General features: G+C 40.6%; 3 protein-coding genes across 3 annotated transcripts; all 3 read right to left on the bottom strand.

The window, feature by feature from the left end:
- Positions 1-4,784: 4,784 nt before the first annotated feature.
- On the bottom strand, positions 4,785-6,383 carry LOC311040113 (DDB1- and CUL4-associated factor 15-like; the record flags this gene model as incomplete). The annotated part of the gene is made up of 2 exons (XM_084050186.1): positions 4,785-5,380; positions 5,564-6,383. 2 exons carry the CDS (start codon positions 6,381-6,383, stop codon positions 4,785-4,787), a joined length of 1,416 nt encoding a protein of 471 aa, XP_083906312.1.
- A 4,558-nt stretch (positions 6,384-10,941) lies between these two features.
- On the bottom strand, positions 10,942-12,492 carry LOC311040112 (DDB1- and CUL4-associated factor 15-like; the record flags this gene model as incomplete). Its single annotated transcript, XM_084050185.1, has 1 exon — positions 10,942-12,492. The coding sequence occupies one exon, from the start codon at positions 12,490-12,492 to the stop codon at positions 10,942-10,944; it is 1,551 nt and encodes a 516-aa protein (XP_083906311.1).
- A 2,971-nt stretch (positions 12,493-15,463) lies between these two features.
- On the bottom strand, positions 15,464-15,916 carry LOC311040111 (histone H2A-like; the record flags this gene model as incomplete). The annotated part of the gene is made up of 1 exon (XM_084050184.1): positions 15,464-15,916. One exon carries the CDS (start codon positions 15,914-15,916, stop codon positions 15,464-15,466), a length of 453 nt encoding a protein of 150 aa, XP_083906310.1.
- Positions 15,917-27,037: the final 11,121 nt, after the last annotated feature.

The following is a 27,037-nucleotide window of genomic DNA, read 5'->3' as shown; positions in this document are numbered from 1 at the left end:
ATTTTTTTTTACTTATGTTGCTATATTATCAATGGTTTTCAAACTTGTCAAGGACCCCCAAAATAATATGTATTTGACCGCGGACCCCCTCCCATCTAAAAATATTTTGTTCCAGGGACCCCCAGAAGCAAAGATTTTAGTTAAAAATGTATAAAGATTTGCACGAATTTTCAGGATCTTTCTAAAAATAGCAGATATCTGCTATTTTTGAATAGCCCAAATAAATCTTAAAATGACACAGATGCGTTCCCTTCCCGGCCTTAAAGGGTTAATTACAGAGGACTATAAGGCCATTTGATACATAATGGGCCTGAATCTGAATACAGAGATGTGAAACTAGTTGAGACCATTGTGCTAAAAATGTGAAAATGTACAAATCCACTGAAGTGTGCTCACTTTTAAGGCCTGTTAAGATGCTTCTGAGAAGTTGAAGTTGCTTTGGTCGCTGTAAAGCAGTGGTGGAAAAAGCACTCACAAAAATACACTCGAGTAAAAGTACAAAAGTATTGGTATCAAAATGTACTTAAAGTACCAAAAGTAAAAAGTACTCATTATGCAGAATGTCCCGTTACACACGTTTTCAAATGTATAAAATATGTATGAAAATCTTTAGAAAATAGCAGATCTACAAGCTCACAATGCGTCACATTGTGAGCTTGTAGATCGGCTATTTTCAAATGGCCGAAATATATATAGGGCTGAAGTGGTTTCTGTATGTTTTGTAATAATAATCAAAATCTACAAAATAACTACTAACTAAAGTTTTCAAATAAATGTAGTGGAGTAAAAGTACAATATTGGAAATTGGAAATACTCATGTAAAGTACAAATACCTCGAAATCGTACTTAAGTACAGTACTTACAGTAAGTAAATGTACTTAGTTACTTTCCACCACTGTTGTAAAGTGCTGTGTCCTGGAGGAACGCGGTGCACCATACTTTAGCCTACCTGAACCACATTCAAAATTGTTAATGAGTTACACTCTGCAATACTTCAGTTTTATTTATATTCTTTGCTTTGATTGTAAATATTCAATAATTGGGTTTTTCTATTTCTATTTGTTTAATGACTGTAAATATCCAATTACCGCTACGTCTATCTGTGAAGGAGCGGGGATCAGTTGAATGTGTTTTATAATCATAATCATAGAACCTGCAATCACAACACTGCATTAAAATGACACAGTAAAATCCTCAGTGTTCAATTCAACTCTGAGGGTGTACAAAAAATGTAACCAAATGGACCCTTAACCATTAATTAATGTTACCTTAATGTGGTTACATTTGTACAATCTCAAGGCACACAGGCAGTGTGACAAATAAACAATCCCGAAATGCATTGCGAATATTTCACACCAAACTATATACATTTTGGTGATTGATGAGGTTGTGGGGACCTTCAGACAGGGACGTGCACAGATAGACTCTAGGTGGAGCTAGAGCACCTGCCCTTTGCCCTCTTGACCAGAAGTGCCCTTTTGAAAAAAAGAAGAAAAAAAAGTTTGTTTTTTTCAGTTTACAGCAGGGGTCTTCAACAGGGGGTCCTCAGAATTACTACAGGGGGTCCGCCAAATCTTTATGCGATAGGATTTTTCTTTTTTACCATAACCACTCGAACCCTAGCATCCCTTTTCTGAGGAGAACTTTAGCCAAAAATAGCCGATCTACAAGCTCACAACGAGGCGTTGTGAGCTTGTAGATCGGCTATTTTTGGCAAAGAGGTGTAGGTGTAGAGGGGAAAAAAGAGCAGACCAAGTCAACAAAAAAAAGTATAATTTACTTGAGCGTCTAACCCTCAAAATGTCTGTGCACGCCACTGCCTTCATAGTTACATGAATGAGCACTGAGGATTTTACTGTATACACATGCTATCGTTAGAGTCTTGTCTATACAAAGCTAAGGCAAACATCTGTAGAGTCGAATGGATTAAAACAGGGGACGTCGAGGTCGCCAACATGCCCCCCCCTCTGCCGGTCGTGGAGGGAGTTCGCTTTCTCTCAAATTGTTTAAAAAAAGAAAGTACACCACTGACAACTTGTACGAGGACAACACCGATGTCACGTTGTCTCTCTTGAATGTCAGACATCAATAAAAGAAAGTTACCTGTTGGTTGTTGGTTCTTCATACCTTATCTCTGCCAGGGAAGGAGATATTATGTGTTCTCCTCTATCTATCTATCTGTGTGTGTGTGTGTGTGTGTGTGTGTGTGTGTGTGTGTGTGTGTGTGTGTGTGTGTGTGTGTGTGTGTGTGTGTGTGTGTGTGTGTGTGTGTGTGTGTGTGTGTGTGTGTGTGTGTGTGTGTGTGTGTGTGTGTGTGTGTGTGTGTGTGTGTGTGTGTCATAGCCACTTATCTGGATCACATTACCCCAAAAATAATGTGTATCAGTTTGTGTGAGTTTTGGACAAAATCTGTAGGAGTAGTAGCAAAATGTGTGTTTAGAAGAAAACACAAAATGGCAGAAAATGTAATCTGGCACAAGTGGCTGGGGCCTATAGAGGGTGAGAATCCAAGGAATCCAGGGGAAAATATTTTGATTGTACAAGCTACTGTTCAAGTTATTAGCCAAAAGGGCTGTTGTAAAGCGCCACCATGAGGCCGATGTGAATAATTTGGGGTGGAGGCTCTTCCTTGGCCTACTGTGAGTGTGTGAGCAAAGTTTCCCAGTAATCGGGAGCTGTGTTCATGATTTGTGGCATTTTGTGCAAAACATATATATACTGCATTTGAAAAGGCTCGATGTTGTCTCAAGCCATTTGCGCAGATTGATGTGTTACAATGTAGCCGTTGTTTGGAATACTATTAACCTATGAGTGATTCTTGGCCTTTGATATTAATGCTGTCATATGACCTTGCCATACCTTAGTTTTTGCCGAACTGGTGCAAAACGAGTCAGATGACAGGGAAGCACCATAGGAAGCACCATAGGAAGCATAATAGATGACACTGGTCAAAAAAAGAACAGATCCACAAGCTCACAACGCGTGGCATCGCCACGCGTTGTGAGCTTGTAGATCTGTTCTCTTTTTTTGGACAAGCACTTGTGCAACGAACGCATCACTGTTGACCTAAACCACAGGGTAATTATTAAGGGAATTGATAAAGGTATTAATAAAGGTATTAATTGACAACAAATAAAGACAGTTCCAGTTGACTCTGTGTTAATTGCCTTAGATTAGACTATAGGCTGAATATGGAGTATACATTGATGGTCGTCCTCATTGTTTCTCTGTTGGCTTGATTGCATCCTCCTGTTATCAAATATGTGGAATTAACGATTTGCACTGGTATAAGGTTGTGTTCTCCATATTAAGGAGATTCACAGGATTCACAGGAAGTGCACATAAGAGTGGGCCCCTCGATGTAAAATGTGCCATAAAGTTGTGTGTGCGTCCGCGCATAGATGGATAGATAGAATTTTCACTTGTTGATGAAAATACTCTTGAGTCTTGACTTGACTATGTTGACAAGGAGTCTGAATAGACACCATAAGAATGTTTGGTTAGTTTAATAGTTATTTATCATGAAGTAATTTACACAGCTCAGTGGATAATTTGATTGCCTTTCATCCTTAAAAGTGTTCATAGAATAGAGTAGGTCAATCCTAGTAGATAGATACTGCCACCTTGTGGCAATGTTTGGACCTTGCCTTGTACCACTTCACTGTGCATTGAATTAATTTATTCAAATAATTATAGAGTAATTTATAGCATATTGAATCATTTAAAATTGTTCAATTTACATGAACATCACAATGTTTGTATAGAACAATTAAAATAATTTAAGACAGTTTTTTAATCATTTAAATTCTTATTCTATATGAAAATGTAATATTTGTAATGTCTTTATCTTATTTTGACAATAACTCAAATAGCTGCTATGAGTAGCCCATGACCTGACAGTGATTATCATTCTAATGTTGTTTCGTGAACGTTGATTGATTAAACAAATGTGAATTAAAGTTCAGTTTTATTGTGCCAGTAAACTTGAAGAGCAAAAAAAGGGTCCTGTGCACTGTCTTCACTTACAAAAATGTATTTATCAGTGGTGGAAAGTAACTAATTAGATTTACTCAAATAATGAAGTACCATTTTGTATTTCACAATTTTCAATACTTTTAGGCTATTTCTACCACTACATCTCAGAGGCAAATATTGTACTTTTACTCCACTACAATTATTTGTTAGTAGTACTTTGTAGTTACTTTGTAAAATTGACGCAATTCAACGTGCGTCCTGAGCTTGTAGATCTGCTATTTTCAAAAGATTTGATACATAATGATAGCTTGTGAAACAGGATATTCTGCATAATGAGTACTTTTACTTTTGGCACTTTAAGAATATTTTGATGTAGTTGAGATTATTTTGACTATATTCTATAATGACATGCCCCACATTGGGATGCCAGATATAAAGTGGTTACACTCATGTAAACACAACCTGACAGACCACCTCTCTGTTGATGAAATGATCTCTTCAATGACTAGAGTTGCAGATCTTGCTAAAGAAGACACTCACATTAGTAACTCTGCACAACTTTATGATGTATAAAACATGGTTCACTCCAGCTCTTGGTTGACATCTGCAGTAATGTAATGCAGTACAAAACTAAAAACAAAAAGCCTCAAAACAAACTAGAGCTTCATCTTTAACAACTGAAATATCTCAAACCAATCAAAAATGAGAAACAGCAGGTTTGCTCAACATTTAAGTTTACATTCTACACTTAAAAGATGTGTGTATTTAGTATTTTTATTCAAAAAAGAAAATCAATGTGGCCGATACAGTCATCTTGTTGTCACCCAGGTGCATCGCTCAGTGTCTGACAACACACTTTTGGGCAGATCATCATCTGCATCTATGACATTGACGTGGTGGGAGCTGCTCTCTGGAACAGAGCACTCCATCACTGTGTCCACACAGGACTTCCTGTGAGACTTCACAGCGCGACCATAGTGACGACGCTTGTAAGGGAGGTCATTTGTGAGGTCACTGACCCCAATGACACTGCACAGCCCTGTGCTGAGGTCCCAGCTGACCCGCATGTTGCGCTCCTCACGTTTCCAAAACAGGGCAATTCCGATCAAAACTTTGTCGGTCTCTGGACACATCTCCAGTATGACAAAGTCAAACCCAGAGGACCGACTCTGAGGGTCCCAGACGGCATCACCATGGAGCAACACTTTAAGAAGATGACCAATATCCAAAGCCATCTCCTCCACACACAAGCTCTGTTCATCATGCGGACCACCGGTGACCAACTTCTGGTCCCTGCCCTTCAGATCTGTAGCGCGTAAATAACAATGTCTAACATTCTCTCCCTCTGCCCCTGGCTGTGGGAGGTGGTAGTGGAGGCGTTTATAGCCGACGTAGATATTTGCCTCTTGAGATGAGGACGAGGGAAGGGTTGGTGAGGATGAGGAGGACGAGGGCCAGGTTGGTGAGGATGAGGAGGATGAGGACCGGGTTGGTGAGGAGGAGGAGGAGGAGGCAGTGGACCCGTTGGATGGATGTGTGCCTTCAGCAGATCCCTGAGGTAGCATGGAAGCAGAAGAAGAGGGTTGACCTGATGGAGGAGCTGCTCTCTTGGCGTAGAGCATCTGACATGACTGACTCTGCTCACCTGCTGGACACGGGTAGATGGCACAGGCCACCAACATTCTGCTATTTATCAACAGGATGACCTTGTCCTTTTTCAGCTGTAAGGCTGGCTGGGATGGGAAGGGACAGTCCACAAAACACTGGCCGTGGAGCGCATAGCCGTGTTCCAGGCATTTACCACCACCAATACCTGTGCGTGTGGTCGTGGCTGAGCAGTGAGAGCAGGGTTTGGATGGAGGGTTGGGCGCAATGGTGAAGAAACAGTAGGGCCCGCTTAATTCATCAATATCCTCTAGGATAATCATGAGCTGATCTTTGCTGGTGCTCTGTGCATCGAAGCCAAAGATGGCAATGTTGGAGTCGTCGTTGGGCCACTCACACACATGGATACTCAGCAGGTCGTATGCTTCAGGATCCATATCTGCAAAGAGTTTCACCTGTTGGACCAGTTTGAGTTTACTGTGCAGGTTAAACTCCCACCAAAACAGAGTGTAGTTGCAGCCCGACAATGGATCTGATTCTGAATCTGACTCTGACTCTGATTCTTCCATCAGCTCATCAACTTTGGTGTAGGACAGGATGTATCGGACACTTTTGATGAAGCCCAGAAAAATGTGGTCTTCTAGCTCTTCACTGATAATGTCTTTCAAAGCGATGCGCACAAGAGGTGACAGTTTACTGAAACCGTGTTGATTAAACTGTCCTGAAACCTTCCCTTGTGTTACAAGTTTGACGACATTGTCGTCTTTATGCTGCTTTTCCATAGTTTTCGAACTGGGCGCCATGTTTGTTCTTTCACTCCTATGCCCCCTGCACAGACGTCTTTACTTGTTTAAAGTGACATCCAAGGTAGGGTAACACTGGAAAGAAAACAATATGCACATTTATGATACAATAAACATACTGTAAAGCTTGTACAAGTCAAATAATACACTCATTTAGCTTGCATACAATAACACTTTCAGGTAAATACATACTGTACGTAGGTACGATAGGTGCATTTTAGCAGGTTACAGGTAGGTATGGTTTCCTTTATTATACAATAGTTGCAAACGTAATGAAATCCAGAAAAGGCTATATCCATTTGTGTCACACAAAATATCAGAAATAACATTGAACATAAACATAATATCATACCAACGATGCTTCCGTCAAGGCTGAACTGAAACAGGTAACCAAACTTTTACAGGGACAGTGTACTGTGTGTCTGCTGCTTCTAAGTGAGAACTGACCAACTGAACTGATTAACATCACCTGCCTGCACCCTACTCACACACCTGTATTATATCAACCAAATTAGCTCAACTAGGCAGGCAGTGGTGGAAAAAGTACTCAAATGTTTTACTTAAGTAAAAGTATCAATACTGCAATGTGGAAGTACTGTACTATGTTGCAAGTAAAAGTCTGGAATTAAAAATGTACTTGAGTAAAAGTACAAAAGTACTGGTATCAAAATGTACTTAAAGTACCAAAAGTAAAAGTACTAAAATGTTTGAAAATAGTAGATCTACAAGCTCCCAAAGCGTTGCAATGCGATGCATTGTGAGCTTGTAGAGCTTGTATTTTCTGGCTTAAGTGGTTTAATCGGGATTAAGTGGTTAAAGGTAGGGTAGGCCTAAGTGATATTTTTTGGTTTAAACAAAAAGTATTTTGTTTAAAGGTTAAAGCACTATATTCTGATAGTAATCATTGCTATAGAGTGTTGGTTCAGTAACAGGACTCTCCCCGTCTCTCCAGCTCTTTAATAAACAGAAAATACATTTTCTGGTAGGTGTCAAAATCTCAGCCAATCAGGAGAAAGTACCCATTTTTACGCTTAATTTTATGTGTTCCAGTTCCAATTTTGTCTGCTCATTTCTTAGTGTCATCACTTCCAATTTCACTTGTTTAATCTATATCCTGATTTAAATTGAAGATGAAACTGAAACTGAAACGAAAATGCATTCTGTTTAATAAAGAGCTGGAGAGACAAGGAGACTCCTTTTACTGAACAAACACTCTACAGCAATGAGTACTATCAGAATATAGAGCTATTTAACATTTATTTTAACCAAAGAAAATCACTTACCCTACCTTTAATGCATGTTTTATAATATAATAATTTATATCTGCAAAGTAAACTAGTAACTAAAGTGTTCAAATAATTGTAGTGAAGTAAAAGTACAATATTTGCCTCTGAGATGTAGTGAAGTAGAAGTAAAAGTATAGACAATTGGAAATACCTCAAAATTATACAGTACTTGTAAATGTACTTACTGTAGTTACTTTCCACCACTGCTCACAAGAACCTGTATTATATCGCTTCTCTTCGCAGATGAGTGAGGCTGGGACCGAGGCTAGTATTATATCAACTAATTTAGTTCAACTAGGGCTCCTGTCTTAAAGGTACACAACACATTTAACATACTGTACAAGACAGCACAATGTTGATAACCTGGGCTTTCTGCGACTCAACATCTGATTTCCTCTCATTGACGTATTTATGATTCCGTCAGAATCATAAATACGTCTACGAGAGTTGTATTCTACAGCTAGGGCTGTATCACATTATGGGGCTCATGTTGTCACCGTGATTATTGTCATTGACAGCATGAAATCTAAAAACATTATATTAACTGCAAATTATAACAAACAGTAGCCTAACCCAGGTTAACATAACCAACTCAATAAAACAAACTCTAAAAGGATTATTAAATATAAATAGAATAGAATATAAACAGAATAGTGTGTGTGTGTGTGTGTGTGTGTGTGTGTGTGTGTGTGTGTGTGTGTGTGTGTGTGTGTGTGTGTGTGTGTGTGTGTGTGTGTGTGTGTGTGTGTGTGTGTGTGTGTGTGTGTGTGTGTGTGTGTGTGTGTGTGTGTGTGTGTGTGTGTGTGTGTGTGTGTGTGTCATAGCCACTTATCTGGATCACGTTACACCAAAAATAATGTGTATCAGTTTGTGTGAGTTTTGGACAAAATCTGTAGGAGTAGTAGTAGCAAAATGTGTGTTTAGAAGAAAACACAAAATGGCAGAAAATGTAATCTGGCACAAGTGGCTGGGGCCTATAGAGGGTGAGAATCCAAGGAATCCAGGGAAAAAATATTTCAATTGTACAAGCTACTGTTCAAGAGTTATTAGCCAAAAGGGCTGTTGTAAGCGCCACCATGAGGCCGATGTGAATAATTTGGGGTGGAGGCTCTTCCTTGGCCTACTGTGAGTGTGTGAGCAAAGTTTCCCAGTAATCGGGAGCTGTGTTCATGATTTGTGGCATTTTGTGCAAAACATATATAGACTGCATTTGAAAAGGCTTATGTTGTCTCAAGCCATTTGCGCAGATTGATGTGTTACAATGTAGCCTTTGTTTGGCATACTATTAATCTATGAGTGATTCTTGGCCTTTGATATTAATGCTGTCATATGACCTTGCCATACCTTAGCTTTTGCCGAACTGGTGCAAAACGAGCCAGATGACAGGGAAGCACCATAGGAAGCACCATAGATGACAGGGAAGCACCATAGGAAGCATAATAGATGACACTGGTCACAAAAAGAACAGATCCACAAGTGTTGTGAGCTTGTAGATCTGTTCTCTTTTTTTGGACAAGCACTTGTGCAACGAACGCATCACTGTTGACCTAAACCACAGGGTCATTATTAAGGGAATTGATAAAGGTATTAATAAAGGTATTAATTGACAACAAATAAAGACAGTTCCAGTTGACTCTGTGTTAATTGCCTTAGATTAGACTATAGGCTGAATATGGAGTATACATTGATGGTCGTCCTCATTGTTTCTCTGTTGGCTTGATTGCATCCTCCTGTTATCAAATATGTGGAATTAACGATTTGCACTGGTATAAGGTTGTGTTCTCCATATTAAGGAGATTCACAGGATTCACAGGAAGTGCACATAAGAGTGGGCCCCTCGATGTAAAATGTGCCATAAAGTTGTGTGTGCGTGCGCGCATAGATGGATAGATAGAATTTTCACTTGTTGATGAAAATACTCTTGAGTCTTGACTTGACTATGTTGACAAGGAGTCTGAATAGACACCATAAGAATGTTTGGTTAGTTTAATAGTTATTTATCACGAAGTAATTTACACAGCTCAGTGGATAATTTGATTGCCTTTCATCCTTAAAAGTGTTCATAGAATAGAGTAGGTCAATCCTAGTAGATAGATACTGCCACCTTGTGGCAATGTTTGGACCTTGCCTTGTACCACTTCACTGTGCATTGAATTAATTTATTCAAATAATTATAGAGTAATTTATAGCATATTGAATCATTTACAATTGTTCAATTTACATGAACATCACAATGTTTGTATAGAACAATTAAAATAATTTAAGACAGTTTTTTAATCATTTAAATTCTTATTCTATATGAAAATGTAATATTTGTAATGTCTTTATCTTATTTTGACAATAACTCAAATAGCTGCTATGAGTAGCCCATGACCTGACAGTGATTATCATTCTTATGTTGTTTCGTGAACGTTGATTGATTAAACAAATGTGAATTAAAGTTCAGTTTTATTGTGCCAGTAAACTTGAAGAGCAAAAAAAGGGTCCTGTGCACTGTCTTCACTTACAAAAATGTATTTATCAGTGGTGGAAAGTAACTAATTACATTTACTCAAATAATGAAGTACCATTTTGTATTTCACAATTTTCAATACTTTTAGGCTATTTCTACCACTACATCTCAGAGGCAAATATTGTACTTTTACTCCACTACAATTATTTGTTAGTAGTACTTTGTAGTTACTTTGTAAAATTGACGCAATTCAACGTGCGTCCTGAGCTTGTAGATCTGCTATTTTCAAAAGATTTGATACATAATGATAGCTTGTGAAACAGGATATTCTGCATAATGAGTACTTTTACTTTTGGCACTTTAAGAATATTTTGATGTAGTTGAGATTATTTTGACTATATTCTATAATGACATGCCCCACATTGGGATGCCAGATATAAAGTGGTTACACTCATGTAAACACAACCTGACAGACCACCTCTCTGTTGATGAAATGATCTCTTCAATGACTAGAGTTGCAACTTGCAGATCTTGCTAAAGAAGACACTCACATTAGTAACTCTGCACAACTTTATGATGTATAAAACATGGTTCACTCCAGCTCTTGGTTGACATCTGCAGTAATGTAATGCAGTACAAAACTAAAAACAAAAAGCCTCAAAACAAACTAGAGCTTCATCTTTAACAACTGAAATATCTCAAAACAATCAAAAATGAGAAACAGCAGGTTTGCTCAACATTTAAGTTTACATTCTACACTTAAAAGATGTGTGCATTTAGTATTTTTATTCAAAAAAGAAAATCAATGTGGCCGATACAGTCATCTTGTTGTCACCCAGGTGCATCGCTCAGTGTCTGACAACACACTTTTGGGCAGATCATCATCTGCATCTATGACGTTGACGTGGTGGGAGCTGCTCTCTGGAACAGAGCACTCCATCACTGTGTCCACACAGGACTTCCTGTGAGACTTCACAGCGCGACCATAGTGACGACGCTTGTAAGGGAGGTCATTTGTGAGGTCACTGACCCCAATGACACTGCACAGCCCTGTGCTGAGGTCCCAGCTGACCTGCATGTTGCGCTCCTCACGTTTCCAAAACAGGGCAATTCCGATCAAAACTTTGTCGGTCTCTGGACACATCTCCAGTATGACAAAGTCAAACCCAGAGGACCGACTCTGAGGGTCCCAGACGGCATCACCATGGAGCAACACTTTAAGAAGATGACCAATATCCAGCGCCATCTCCTCCACACACAAGCTCTGTTCATCATGCGGACCACCGGTGACCAACTTCTGGGCCCTGCCCTTCAGATCTGTAGCACGTAAAAAACAATGTCTAACATTCTCTCCCTCTGCCCCTGGCTGTGGGAGGTGGTAGTGGAGGCGTTTATAGTCGACGTAGAGATCTGCCTCTTGAGACGAGGACGAGGGCAGGGTTGGTGAGGATGAGGAGGAGGAGGAGGAGGAGGCAGTGGACCCGTTGGATGGATGTGTGCCTTCAGCAGATCCCTGAGGTAGCATGGAAGCAGAAGAAGAGGGTTGACCTGATGGAGGAGCTGCTCTCTTGGCGTAGAGCATCTGACATGACTGGCTCTGCTCACCTGCTGGACACGGGTAGATGGCACAGGCCACCAATAATCTGCTTCCTTTCAACAGGATGACCTTGTCCTTTTTCAGCTGTAACGCTGGCTGTAAGGGGCAGGGACAGTCCGCATAACACTGGCCGTGGAGCGCATAGCCGTGTTCCAGGCATTTACCACCACCAATACCTGTGGGTGTGGTCGTGGCTGAGCAGTTAGAGCAGGGTTTGGATGGAGGGTTGGGAGCAATGGTGACGAACCAGTAGCACCAGCTTATGACATGATCATTCCGCAGGCTAATCATGAGCTGATTTGTGCTGGTTCTCTGTGCATCGAAGCCAAAGATGGCAATGTTGGAGTCGTCGTTGGGCCACTCACACACATGGAGGCTCAGCAGGTCGTGTTCTTCAGCATCCACATCTGCAAAGAGTTTCACCTGTTGGACCAGTTTGAGTTTACTGTGCAGGTTAAACTCCCACCAGTACAGAGTGTAGTTGTAGCCCGGCACATCTGCTTCTGAATCTGAATCTGCTTCTGAATCTGATTCTTCTGATTCTACTTTGGTGTAGGACAGGATGTATCGGCCACTTTTGATGAAGCCCAGAAAAATGTGTCCTGCTACCAGAAGCTCTTCACTGATGATGTCTTTCAACGGGACCCGCACGAGAGGAGACAGTTTACGGAAACCGTGTTGAGAAAACTGTCCTGAAACCTTCCCTTCTGTTACAAGCTTGACGACATTGTTTTTTTTATGCTGCTTCTTCTTAGTTTTCGAACTGGGCGCCATGTTTGTTCTGTCACTCCTACTGTATGCGCCCTGCACAGACATCTTTACTTGTTTAAAGTGACATCCAAGGTAGGGTAAAACTGGAAAGAAAACAATATGCACATGTATGATACAATAAACTTACTGTAAAGCTCGTACAAATCAAATACTACAATCATTTAGCTTGCATACAATAATACATTCAGGTAAATACGTATGATAGGTATGATAGGTGCATTTTAGGTTACAGGTAGGTATGGTTTCCTTCATTATACAATAGTTGCAAACGTAATGAAATCCAGAAAATGCAACATCCATTTGTGTCACACAAAATATCAGAAATAACATTGAACATAAACATATCATACCAACAATGCTTCCGTCAAGGCTGAACAGGTAACCAAACTTTTGCAGGGACAGTGTTCTGTGTCTGCTGCTTCCAAGTGAGAAGTGACTGAACTGAAGTGATTAACATCACCTGCCTGTACCCTACTCACACGCCTGTATTATATCAACCAAATTAGCTCAACTAGGCAGGCAGTGGTGGAAAAAGTACTCAAACGTTTTACTTAAGTAAAAGTATCAATAATGCAATGTGGAAGTACTCTGTTGGAAGTAAAAGTCCGGAATTCAAAATTTACTTGAGTAAAAGTACAAAAGTATTGGTATCAAAATGTACTTAAAGTACCAAAAGTAAAAGTACTGAAATGTTTGAAAATAGCAGATCTACAAGCTCACAACGCGTTGCAATGTGATGCATTGTGGGCTTGCAGATGGGCTATTTTCTGGCTTAAGTGGTTTATAATATAATAATTTATATCTGCAAAGTAAACTAGTAACTAAAGTGTTCAAATAAATGTAGTGGAGTAAAAGTACAATATTTGCCTCTGAGATGTAGTGGAGTAGAAGTAAAAGTATAGACAATTGGAAATACCTCAAAATTACAGTACAGTAGCCTACTTGTAAATGTACTTAGTTACTTTCCACCACTGCTCACAAGAACCCTATTATATCGCTTCTCTTCGCAGATGAGTGAGGCTGGGACCGAGGCTAGTAACTAAACGCCTTTCAACGCGAGGCGTTGTGAGCTTGTAGATTTGCTATTTTCACAATATTTCTCTGTGGAACCGAGTCAAACTAAATGTAATGCCTCAACTCCTATAATTCCAAGTGCTTGTCAGGGTGGGGGTCCCCAGTTCAAATATGATTATTTTGGGGGTCCTTGCCTGAAAAGGTTGAGAACTACTGGGCTGTATCACATTATGGGGCTCATGTTGTCACCGTGATTATTGTCATTGACAGCATGAAATCTAAAAACATTATATTAACTGCAAATTATAACAAACAGTAGCCTAACCCAGGTTAAAATAACCAACTCAATAGAACAAAATCTACAAGGATTATTAAATATAAATAGAAGTAGGATGTAAAATAGTTTTAAAGAACCAAATCTTGGGTTACATGGGTCTGTTCAAATGGTCATCACACAAGTTTTGGCAATTAAACCAAAAAGATACGAATGATACTGTGATAACATAGTAGAAATTCTGCTATTTCTGCCTTTGGGGGGTGCAGGTCTAGGGAATGAATGTATGGTTGTAGACATGAAAACACGTGTCTATAATGTGTGTCCCATAGATGGATGGGTGTGGATTGAGATGCACTCAGTGCTGGTCCAAAACCAGATGAATCTGCAAAAGATATGCATAAAAATGTGAATCTGAGGTTAAATGTGAAAGCTAGGGGGTGGCAGTTACCATTCCCTGGGACCCCAAATGACACCCCTGGACCCATGTATAAGCATAGGGCTAAACTTTGACCTTGCACTATGTCCTTGACCACTGACCAATTTGAAAATATAACAAACAAGGCATGGATGTACTCATCACACTATGAAATAAAATATTTGATTGTGGTCAGGTCCACTGTGCCCAGATTTTTTTGGGGGGGGGTGGGGTTTGCAAACCTATGTATAACAAGAAAATGGAAGTAATGGAATTTGGCCGAAGTACCACTCAAGGAACAAAGTTATGTTGAGGCTTTACAGATCTTTTTACATTCCCAGAGATTCCAAGAAGTTAACATTACAGGTCGATCACTCACCAGTCTTTATCATGCCTATATAGCACTCCAAAGACCACAAGCAGCTTGAAGTTGAATCCAACTCAAAGAGTTTAACTACAAGAACCAAAAGCCACCTTGGAAACAAAACGACCAAGTATTCTACTCAAAATAGTTACGTTCACTTAAAGATCGGCATAAATCTCACTTGGACATTTTAGACATGCTGTACAAGGCTATGCATTGTAAACACAATCTATATGACGCTTTAACTTTTCCATAATCTGTTAACATAAACTGCAAGTGAGTTCTCTCTTTCAGGTACAACAGGAGTACAGTAACTGTAGCATGTCAGTGCTGTCGATTCCTTCCTTTTAAATAAAGTATCGGCAATCTAAAATCCGATCAGTCTTCAAAGAAAAAACAAAACAAAAGTGGAGAAAATGTATAAAAGAACAGAATTTGAGGGTTAATGTCAATGCTAGAAGGTGGCAAGTGCAATCCTAGGACCCCAAATAACCCACATCTCCCTCCCTAAGTAGGCTACTCAACCCCATACCAGTAGGCCTACTTCATGCAGGATGCAGATACTCCTGGGCGGATATTCAACTACTTGAAAGTCGCTCAACAAAAATGTGTACTTTAAGTACTTGAGTAGGTAACTTGCTTTATAAAAAAAATAAACATTCAAAAGTGCAAATTACTTTTTATTATAAACGCTTTGCAGTTTTAAATTTGTTAACATTTTCCCAAAAATGTTGGGGATAATAAATGTGGCATCAACATCCATAGAACCTTTGTTATGGTTTGTTGACCATTTAGATGACATTTGTTAGGAGTCAGGCCCAATAATAAGACAACAGAACAAATAAAGAATTAGCATTAATTAGAATAGTGAATTACAAGAATTTCGTGACACATTTAAAATGCTTTAAAATTCTTGAGACGCTATGTCTTTGGCCGCGCCACCATCATCATCATCTTCGTAGTCGTCGTCCCTTGCTGCTGCTTTAGGTTTGGTCTTCTTGGGCAGAAGTTGCGCCTGGATATTGGGTACAACTCCTCCCTCCGAGATGGTGACTTCTGCCAGCAGTTTGGTCAGCTCCTCATCATTCCTCACTGCCAGAAGGATGTGACGAGGAGCAATGCGAGCCTTCTTGTTGTCCCGGGCAGCATTTCCTGCTAGCTCCAAAACCTCCGCGCAGAGGTACTCCATGACAGCAGCCAGGTAAATGGGGGCACCCGCGCCGATTCGGGTGGCATAGTTTCCCTTCCTCAGCAGTCGGTGGATGCGACCCACAGGGAAGGTCACACCCGCCTTGACAGAGCGGCTAACTGAGCCTTTGGGCTTGGTGGGAGCAACCTTCTTCCCACGACCAGACATTTCCTGAAGGACAAAATAAAACAATTACAGCAGTGGCGTGCACAGACATTTTGAGGGGCAGGTGCTCAAGTAAATTCTACTTTTTTTTACTTGGTCTGCTCTTTTTTCCCCTCTACAACTATAATTATACCAACTATAACTATACCTATACCTCTTTGCCAAAAATAGCCGATCTACAAGCCCACAACGCCTCGCAGCGCGAGGCGTTGTGGGCTTGTAGATCTGCTATTTTTTGGCTAAAGTTCTCCTCAGAAAAGGGATGCTAGGTTTCGAGTGGTTATGGTAAAAAGAAAAATCATATCACATAAAGATTTGGCGGACCCCCTGTAGTAACTCTGAGGACCCCCTAGGGGTCCCGGACCCCCTGTTTTTTCAAAAGGGCACTTCTGGTCAAGAGGGCAAAGGGCAGGTGCACTAGCACCACCTAGAGTCTATCTGTGGACGTCCCTGAATTACAGACAAACTACATGTGAAGTTAAGTCAGACATCTCCTGACCTAAGCAGGATAGTGGCAAGTTTCACAAACCTGCATGAAACAAAAACTAAGTACTTTTACTCAAGTACTACATTTACTCTACTGGAGTATTTCCAGTCACAACTATGTGAGCTTGTAGATCAGCAATTAGAATGTCATTTTACTATCTGTGTTATCTAAGTACATTGTGATGCCAATACTTATTTACTCAAGTCAATTTTTTAATACAGGTCCTTCACGTGGAACAGTAAATATTGTGGTATTGCTACTTTTATTCAAGTAAAACATCATTACTTCTTCCACCACTGTTGAAAACATGAAACTATTGGAGTTGAATCTATAGCCTTAGCTTTAAATGTGAAAAGGGCTGTTTTCACCAACAGGGAGTGAATCATCAAGGCCACATTGTAACAGCATGAAAAGACAAGTGACAGAACGAAATTCTAACTTTGTTATTATTATTATTAATCCCACCACAAACATTTCAACATCCTAATCAACATAACAGATTAAAGAACCTCAGACTCCAGGCTGACACTCACCCCGTCAGTTGGTATTCGGTTCTTGGAGAAAAAGAGAAGAGAGTGACTGACAATATGAAACTCTGGGCTTTATTTGAAGTAGCTAATGATTACCAGATTAATCACACCTGTCCACTCTCATTGTGTTAATTGGATCTCCATATGTCTCAGCTGTGTCTTCTCATCGGTGCACCCGAATTCACTGAAGGAAGGGAAAATAAAAAAGAAATTAGAAATGTGACAATATACAATATAATGTTATATAATCAAAATGCATTTAAAACCACCGTAATATTGAAACGGTCACGTGACCACCGTTCATTTTTAGCCCATGTTGCCATGGCAACCTCTCAATACCATTAAATGGGACTTCTGCAGTAATTTTTGTAACCCGAGTCTGAAAGAGGTGGGCGGGGTGTCTGAGAGAACAGCCAATGGAGAAGACTTTCCATTAAATGGGGTTTTAGCAGTAATTTCGGTAACCTGGGTGAGCGGGGTTGCAGAGATTGTACAATTCCACCTCATAGAATGGGAACATTTGGAGCAATTCCTTTCCATTGAATGGGGTGATTCAAAGTAGATCGGGTGCACCATCTGTATTCTCTGCAGAGCCGAGGTGGAAAGACTGGTGACGCGAGGTGAGCAGACCCTATCTGAAATTCTGAATTGTTTTTGTAAATATATATATATATATATATATATATATATATATATATATATATATATATATATATATATATATATATATATATATATATATATATATATATATATATATATAAAATAGCAGATCTACAAGCTCGATCAACAAGTAGCCGATCAACAAGATCTTGTTGATGCTCAGTTGTGACATTTTAGCACTTTTACTTTTGGTACTTTAAGTATATTTTGATGCTAATTCTTTTGTACTTTTACTCAAGTAACATTTTGAACACTGGCCTTTTACTTGTAATAGAGTATTTCTATATTGTGGCATTGCTACTTTTATTTTAGTGAAATATCCAAGTACTTCTTCCACCTCTGCTACTGGGTAATAAACAGTGCAACAATACACACTATTGAATATTGAAACGTGGTACTTGCGTATTTAGATTTGTTAAGAGTATATAGAGTAGGCCTAGAGACTATAAAGTCTGAGAAATCTTAGTTGTATGTGTAGTGCCTCTGCTTTGTCACAAGATGGGGCACTTTCACAACATTCATTCAAAAGCAGTCAGAAAAATAACAGCATAGCCTGGCCTAATGATTAGTATGTAGGGTAATAGGTCGGCACTAGCCTACTGGACATCTGGGCACCTCGATGTAATATTGGCTATTTTGTCCAAAATGTAAAAAAAAAAATAATAATAATAAAAACTCCAGCCCATGTGACAAGCCATAGATTATTGAACACAACACATTGCACTGGACAGCTTCAGACTCTGTTCTTTAAACATATAATTACACACACACACACACACACACACACACACACACACACACACACACACACACACACACACACACACACACACACACACACACACACACACACACACACACACAGGGACATTAACGGCAAGCCTCAGCTGACGGTAAAGCAGCATTTGTTCAGAGTCATCATCATGATGTGTGTGTGAGTGTCACAGAATGTGCCAGTGGCCCAGAGGTATTGGCGATAAGAGCAATGAACATGGAATTCAGTTCAGTTACAGATAGTTTAGGACATTGGTTCTCAAAGTGGGGTCCGGGGACCCCCAGGGGTACTTGAGGGGGTTCCAGGGGGTCCCCAGCTAAATGATGGATAGGAACCAAATGGACCCTTATGGGTCTGTAACTCTGAGAGTGTACAAATGGACCCTTATGGGTCTGTAACTCTGAGAGTGTACAAATGCACCCTTATGGGTCTGTAACTCTGAGAGTGTACAAATGGAACCAAATGGACCCGTTAGGGTGATTTTACGATATTTTACGATATAAATTGGGGTCCAAGAGATATAAATGCCATTAGATGGGGTTCCGTAGCCTAATGCATGTCAAACTGGGGGTCCAAGAAATTAAGATGGTTGAAAATCACTGCTATAGAGCCGTAAAAACTTAACTTATGGGAGTCCCTGGCATATCTTTTCAAATGGGGGTCCGCGGGTTAATAAGTGTCAATTTGGGGGTCCTTGACATAAAAAAGTTTGAGAAGCACTGCTGTGAGAGACTCAGACAGGGTACCTGAAGCAGAGGGACTGACCCCCAGCTGAAGGTCACCTGCACTCCTGCAGTGCCTGCTGGGTAATGTGGTCTCACCATCAGTGGTGGACAAAATACTCAACCCCAGTACTTGGTCAAATATTTCTCAACTACAAGGAAGATGCTCTGTCATATTTGTACGTGAGTTAAACTGGAGTAATTGCTTTAAAAAAAAGTATTCAAAAGTAAATGCATTCAAAAATCCAGAAATGCTCCAAAATTATCAATATTGAAAATAGCAGATCTACACGCTCACAACACGTCACTATGCAACGTGTTGAGAGGTCGTGGATCTACAATTTTCACTAGTGGTTCATGCATAATGTGCTTTTTCCCTTCCCAGAAATATAGTGGACTCAAAAGTACAATATTTGTCTTTGAAATGTAGTGGAGTATCCAAAGATACAAATACTCAAGCAAAGTACGGATACTCAAAAATGTACAGTTGTTACTGTCCACCACTGCACACACCATCAACAGATGGCCAGCATGCAGGAGGCTGACAGGATGCATTCTTCTACAAAGACAAGCAGACAAACGGAAAGACATGAAGAGCCAGTCTCATTGATTGATGGATGAAATGTTCGCTCCTCCACTACTCTCCCCTGCCGTGCCCCCCCATCCCCCCTATCCCCCCTATACCCCCCCCCCCCCCCCGCTCCCCTTATTTCCTTTCGAAGGAAAAAAGGAGAACGAGCCGGGAGCCCAAACAAGACTTAAATTACACGCTTCAGCCCAATTTAAACTGATACTGCCATTCGCCGGAGGTTGCTGGCAAGGGCAAATCTCCCAGAAAATGCCCGGAGAAGAAACAGCACCTCTGTGTTTAATAACACGTCACGCAACAAGGGGGGATCGGATCGGAATCAGGACAGTCAGGGTAATGAAGGCCAGGACTCTGTTTAATAGACTCTGCAGAGGTTGAGGTCTGACAGGTCACATTCATAAACTCGCACTGGGTTTATCATACATTTTGCACGCCGTGACTGTTTTTCCATGCAGAGCTAATCTTGCAAACCTGCTGGACCGATCAGCACCATTTCTTTTGCACGCTGCCTGAAGGCCAACTTAGCACCTCCACAATATTTTGTATACTTTTTAGGAAATATTTAAAGGGATAGTTTAGGATAGTATAGTATAGGACTCCTCCAAAATGACTTTTAAAAAAATCCATTACACACCCCATGGAGACTTGAATTCATGGAGATTTTTTTGTTTTTGTCGCACCAACAATTTGATGACCGGCGGCAGCGGCTCCGGTAGGAGACTCAAAGTGTCAATTTTGAGTCTCTTACCGAAGACAAAAAACTCTATGAATTCAAGTCTCCATGGGGTGTGTAATCGATAGAAAAAACGTCATTTTGGGGGTGAACTATTCCTTTTAACTTGTTGTTTATAATGAGAATCAATCGGGCTCAGATCGGGCTGAGATGGTGCCAAAATGTGGAGATCAAAATGCCGTCACCGATACGGTCGAAATCAATTAGAAAAGCAAAGTTCAAGCACCTGTGTCATTATCACGGCGAGGCTGTGTAGGAACTTCTTTTACCAACAAAACAATGCATCTCCATATTTGGGCAAGACTGACGTCATCATCAATATGATGTCAGAGATCCATGCCGTTTATTGGACCCTGTCTTGTTGTTTTATTATAGATCAGTGATTCTCAACCCCCATTTGCGTGTTGTTTAAATCTTTATTTAACTCTGAGAGTACATAATGGAGGGGTCGATTTGGAACCCTGGGGTCAATTTGGACCCCTGTTGGCCCCTGGGCCGGGCCCCATGTTGAGAAATAATGCAATAGATAACAGGAAAGAGGAGAGAAGTGCAAGAGAGGAGAGGACAGGCGACAGAGGGAGTGTTGTTCAAACCAATGACATTCTGGCCAACCCATTGGTCATTGGGACCACTTGAATGGGATTCAAACCCAGGACCTTACTGTTGACTTCTCGACTTGTAAATAATCACTTGTAGTTTAGTTCAAGTAACATGTTTATTAACAACCATGAATCACAGCACGGGAGACTTCTGTGTGGACAGCAGCAGCTAAGCACATCCACAATAAATAAATCAAGTTCATGTCCCATGTAATCTCAAGGGACTACTGCAGGTACGGCAAAACTTAATAATGAAAACTGTCTACATCCCCCTTTTTAAGCTCTGCTCATCAACCAATTTATTTATTTTATTTTTACAATGTAATGTGAAATCACAACATAGTTGAGCCGATACCAAATAAACGTAAAGTGTCATCGTAAATCAGAAGTCCATTACTATGACACAGTCACACTCTGTAACTAGACTCATAGTCCAACGAATAAATGCACACACAAAATGATGCACAACTCACTTACCACCAGTTGAACAGGAGTCAAACCAGGACATTACTATAAAAGATGTTGCTCAATATTCCAGCGAGCTGAACGCATATCGGTCCTTATTTGTATTCAAGGCATCGCTGTGTACTTTGTCTGCCTAAAAGTGGGATGACAACTTGGAGCAGAGAGAGACACTTTTCGCTTGAAGCTGTAATGTCTGTGCATTAATTCAGAGAGTAAATTATATGCAGACAAGCGGTCAGTGAGAGCATGTCTGTGTGAGGCAGGCAGGCCGGCATACTGTCCTGTCCCTGTTTTTTTTTGGGCTCGACGCGACATCAGCCAATGTCACAAGTAGAAGGGTAATTGCCTTGAGCGAACTAAGTACTAAGAACTAAGGTCCAGGCCGACATTAGGCTGTTTTTAGACAGCATGAGGTCAGCAGCCCCACTGGAATAGCTGCTGCTAAGTGGCATCTTGACAGTGATTGATTTGAGAAAATGGTGGAAAGCAACTATATGTACATACATATACTCCATTACTCTACTGAAGTACACATTTGGGGTACTTTTACTTGAGTATTTCCATTTTTCTACTCCGTTACATCTCAGAGGCAAATATTGCACTTATCACTCCACCACGTTTATTTGAAAACTTTAGTTATTAGTTACTTTGCGGATTTAGATTGTTTTGCATTAACCACTTAAACCCTATTTCATACTTTGGACTTTTGAAAATAGCTGATCTACAAGCTCAAAGCGCCTCGCAATGCAGTAGTAGTAGTTTTACTTTGGTATTGTGTAAGTATATTTTGATGCCAATATACCTTATGTAATTTTTTTGAATACAGGCCACACACACACACACACGCACACGCACACGCACACGCACACGCACACGCACACACGCACACACACACACACACAGTGGTAAAGTCACTGCCCACCACCACGGAGGTTGTGGGTTCGAATCCACCGTGGTGCATCCGGCTTTGTCGAGCGTCCACACCAACACAATTGGCCCGTGTTCGGGGGAGGGAAGCCGGACGGGGAGGGTTATATTGGTCATTCATTGCACGTACTCCTACGGGTTGGGGCGGCACCTGTCAGCGGGAGGAGTTGGACGAAGGCTCTACGTCCTCCTGGTGGGGGCTCCTCACTGGCAGGTGAGTCAGTAGGATACGACAGCAGTGACAACACAGAAATGTGTGTGGGGGGGAGTTAATTGGCAACAACTAAATGGGGGAGAAAAATGGGCAAAAAATAATTGGCTACTCAAAAAAAATATGAAAAAAAAGAAAGAAGTATTTAATAGGCCTACATCATCATTATTCTAACTAACCCTACATCCTACATTTAACCCCTACTGTAAATGTCTAACCCCAACCTAGATATTTTCCTAATTGTAAGCCTAACTCCCCAAATCGTTTTTAACTATTAAACAACCATTCCCCTTGTGAGGACCAGGAAAATTGTCCTCACAATGTCGATTCCTCAAATTCTACTATACTTGTGTGCATTGGGCACCCCCCCCCCTCCACCCAGTTAATGATCAGTGATTATATTGTTTCCCATGTTTGGAGTGTGCTGGGTCAATATTTAACCTCCCTGTTCTCTCCAGCCTGCTATAGGTTAGGATAAAGCCAGCTGAGGCTATGGGATCAATAACCTTACGACAGGGTCACTAATCACTGTATTGATTGATCAGCAGGACAAGGGGGCTTTTCATTTACTGGGAATAGAGGAGGATATCTTCTCAACTCGGGTCAGAGAGCTAGCAGAACATATACCCTTGTTAATTAAGTCTCAAGACCGTTTTATACTTTGTTGTACCTCGGTGTCGCTTGCTGACCTTGTAGATCTGCTCTATAGTGCATGGTGGACATAGATAGTACTCAACCCCAGAACTTCAGTCAAAGTATAGATAGAAGTAAAATTTGCTCAGTCAAACTTTTACTTGGTTTAAAGTGCGAGAGTGATTAAAAACTCTACTCAGGCTTTTGTGTTGTACTCAGTTTTTAAGTTGCTTGATTCGGTATTTAGATATTTGATATTCATTTTATCAGACACGCCCCCTTCCAATACAAACCCCATTATAAATGGCTGTTAGTTACATTGACCAAACACAATCAATTGATAACGAATGCTTTTGAGCTTTTCAAGTGGCCTCTATTCCAGGAATGGCTGAAAACCAAATCAAATTGCCAATTGTAACCCCCTTTTTCAGTTTCACATGGTCTTTAATCACTTCAGTCACTTCTACAAATAAAAACGCATTCATTTGTAACTGTTAGGCTTTCAGCTCTACTTAGTTCAACTACTTCATCAACAGAGAGTGGGCGAAACATTGGCAAACGTCCTTCTCACAAAGCAAGGCAAAACACTACACTCCAGTGTTACATGGCCTGTGACTGATTGTACAACATAAACTCCCCTCTACTTTAGTCCATTAATCCTCTGGACTGAGTGCCCGACACCTTTTTGTTGGCCGATAACGACTGCTTTGCTCAACCATGGAATGGAGAGAATTTCTGTCAAGCACAAAGATAATTAATAATAATGATAATAATAATAATAAAGATCTCCGCCAGGAGACTATGTTTTCGTTCTCGTCCTTCCGTGTGTCCACCAAGCTAACATTGGTCAAGCTTCACGTGACACGTGACAATATGTTGAAATGGTGTGCTTTGATTGGCTGTTTCTATATTTTTATTAGACAAAAAGGAAAGTAGACAATCCACCACGAAAATGACATTACAGAGGGCACAACATAGCCCAACATAACAATACAAAAAGAAACAAAGACAAAAACAAAAACACAGGAGAGAAAAGCAAATCCTAAAAGGCTTCACACCAAATACATTATATAATAATCATCACATTATTGCTGCCAACACCCTCTCTATCACCCAGAGCTCTACCATTTGTGTCCATCAGCTGCCTCCCAATTAATATGGCAACTAACCGACATCCTCCATCACTCCAATACACAGGACATTGCGCCACTCATCCCCTATATGTGGTGCCAAGGGCAGCCATGCTTCTACAAATTCGGGCAAGGTACCCCGTAGAACATATGATAGTCTCTCCAAGGGCATTAACCGTAACACTTTTTCAAACCATAATAAGACACTTGGAGGACTGTCATCGATCCATTTATTAAGGATTGACAACCGAGCAGCATAGAGCAAAGCTCGTACTAGATGTCGATTTCCTTTTGTTACTATGATATTTGTGTCTGCCCCTAGAACATAATGGAGTGGATTTAAGGGTATTTTAATTCCAATCAGTTTGAGAATTTCATTTTGAATGGATACCCAGAAGGGTCTGATTTGTGGGCAAGTCCAGATCATATGGGTATAAGTACCTTGTCCACTTTTGCGCTTTGATTGGCTAGCGAGACGCATGATGAAATAGAGACCTATAAATAGGTGTGTCACTTCAAAAGATCATTTATATCTTTTGAAGTGAGGTAAGACAGGATTAATCAGCTCCGAGGAGCACATTTTCTAGTTATTATTATTACTCTCCGCAGGAGAGTATTGTTTTCACTTTCTAAATATGACACACCGATTGGTCAAGCCTCACGTGACACGTGACAATACGGTGAAATACTGTATAAATACATGGCGCACTGTCAAAGTGAGGTAAGACAGGAACCATCACGAAATGGCTGCATGGCTGATACATAATTGGCAGATAGGACAGATAGGACACTTATATAGACAGGAGGGATATGACACTTACACAGACGGATAGGACACTTACAGTACACAGACAGGACGGATAGGACACTTATACAGACAGGACGGATAGGACACTTATACAGACAGGACGGATAGGACACTTATACAGACAGGACGGATAGAACACTTACACAGACAGGACGGATAGGACACTTACATAGACAGGAGGGATATGACACTTACACAGACAGGACGGATAGGACACTTACAGTATACAGACAGGACGGATAGGACACTTACAGTATACAGACAGGACGGATAGGACACTTACAGTATACAGACAGGACGGATAGGACACTTATACAGACAGGAGGGATAGGACACTTACACAGACAGGAGGGATAGGACACTTACATAGACAGGACGGATAGGACACTTATACAGACAAGACGGATAGGACACTTATACAGACGGATAGGACACTTATACAGACAGGACGGATCGGACACTTATACAGACAGGATGGATAGGACAGTTAGAACATAAGAATTAGAACATTCCCAACATTCCCAACACAAGTCTGGTAAGAGTGAGGTAAGACAGGAACAATCACGAAATGGTTGGATAGGACACTTATGGACGGATAGGACACTTATACAGACAGGACGGATCGGACACTTATACAGACAGGATGGATAGGACAGTTAGAACATAAGAATTAGAACATTCTAAGAATTAGAATTAGAACAGAATTAGAACATTCCCAACATTCCCAACACAAGTCTGGTAAGAGTGAGGTAAGACAGGAACAATCACGAAATGGTTGAGAAATGGCGGATACTGTAACAATTGGATAGGACACTTACACAGACAGGACGGATAGGACACTTACACAGACAGGACGGATAGGACACTTACATAGACAGGACGGATAGGACACTTACATAGACAGGACGGATAGGACACTTACATAGACAGGACGGATAGGACACTTACATAGACAGGACGGATAGGACACTTACACAGACAGGACGGATAGGACACTTACATAGACAGGACGGATAGGACACTTATACAGACAGGAGGGATAGGACACTTATACAGACAGGACGGATAGGACACTTATACAGACAGGACGGATAGGACACTTATACAGATAGAACATTCCCAACATTCCCAACAGCGGAGAGTTGTGCTCCGAGGAGCACTTTTTCTAGTTATTAGCGGCGCTAGCCGCTCTATACCTTTAGGTATAGAGCGGATATTAGCCCTCTATGCCTGGCTTTTGCGTCAACGTTCTGATTGGTCAGGTGCGCCAACGTTCTGATTGGTCAGGTGCGCCAACGTTCTGATTGGTCAGGTGCGCCAACGTTCTGATTGGTCAGGTGCGCCAACGTTCTGATTGGTCACTATTCATGACATCACTATGTTACTATTCATGACATCACTATGATGTCATGGATATAGAATTAGATGTCTATATAAACAATGACTAAATAAACAATGAGTAATATCTAGAAATATTTAATAATTTCATTTTATTATTCATTTGGCTAAAGTCTCCTTCTAGGTAAGTTATTTAAAGTTAGATCCTCAATTTAACTTTATCTGTCCAAGATTCTTCCCAATATGACGAATAGAAAGAGAAAGATACAAGAACGTAATGTAAAAACATATCGATGACAAAATGTATCAAAGGCGCCGCTACCTTCACACAGGGTGTGATTTTTATTATTATAGGGAACTTAACATCCGGCTCCTCCAGTAGTTGGCTCCTGCTTCTCTGACAGTATAGACCATATTCACACGGCGGCCATATTGCTATTAAGTTAATGAAATGCCACCCCGGTTTCCACGGCAACGGGTATGGCATTTTCAATGTTAAGTTCCAAAATGGCCG

Source organism: Gymnoscopelus microlampas, assembly GCF_963454915.1.
Source record: "Gymnoscopelus microlampas genome assembly, chromosome: 23".
NCBI lineage: Eukaryota > Metazoa > Chordata > Actinopteri > Myctophiformes > Myctophidae > Gymnoscopelus > Gymnoscopelus microlampas.
This window is presented reverse-complemented; position numbering and strand designations above follow the sequence as displayed.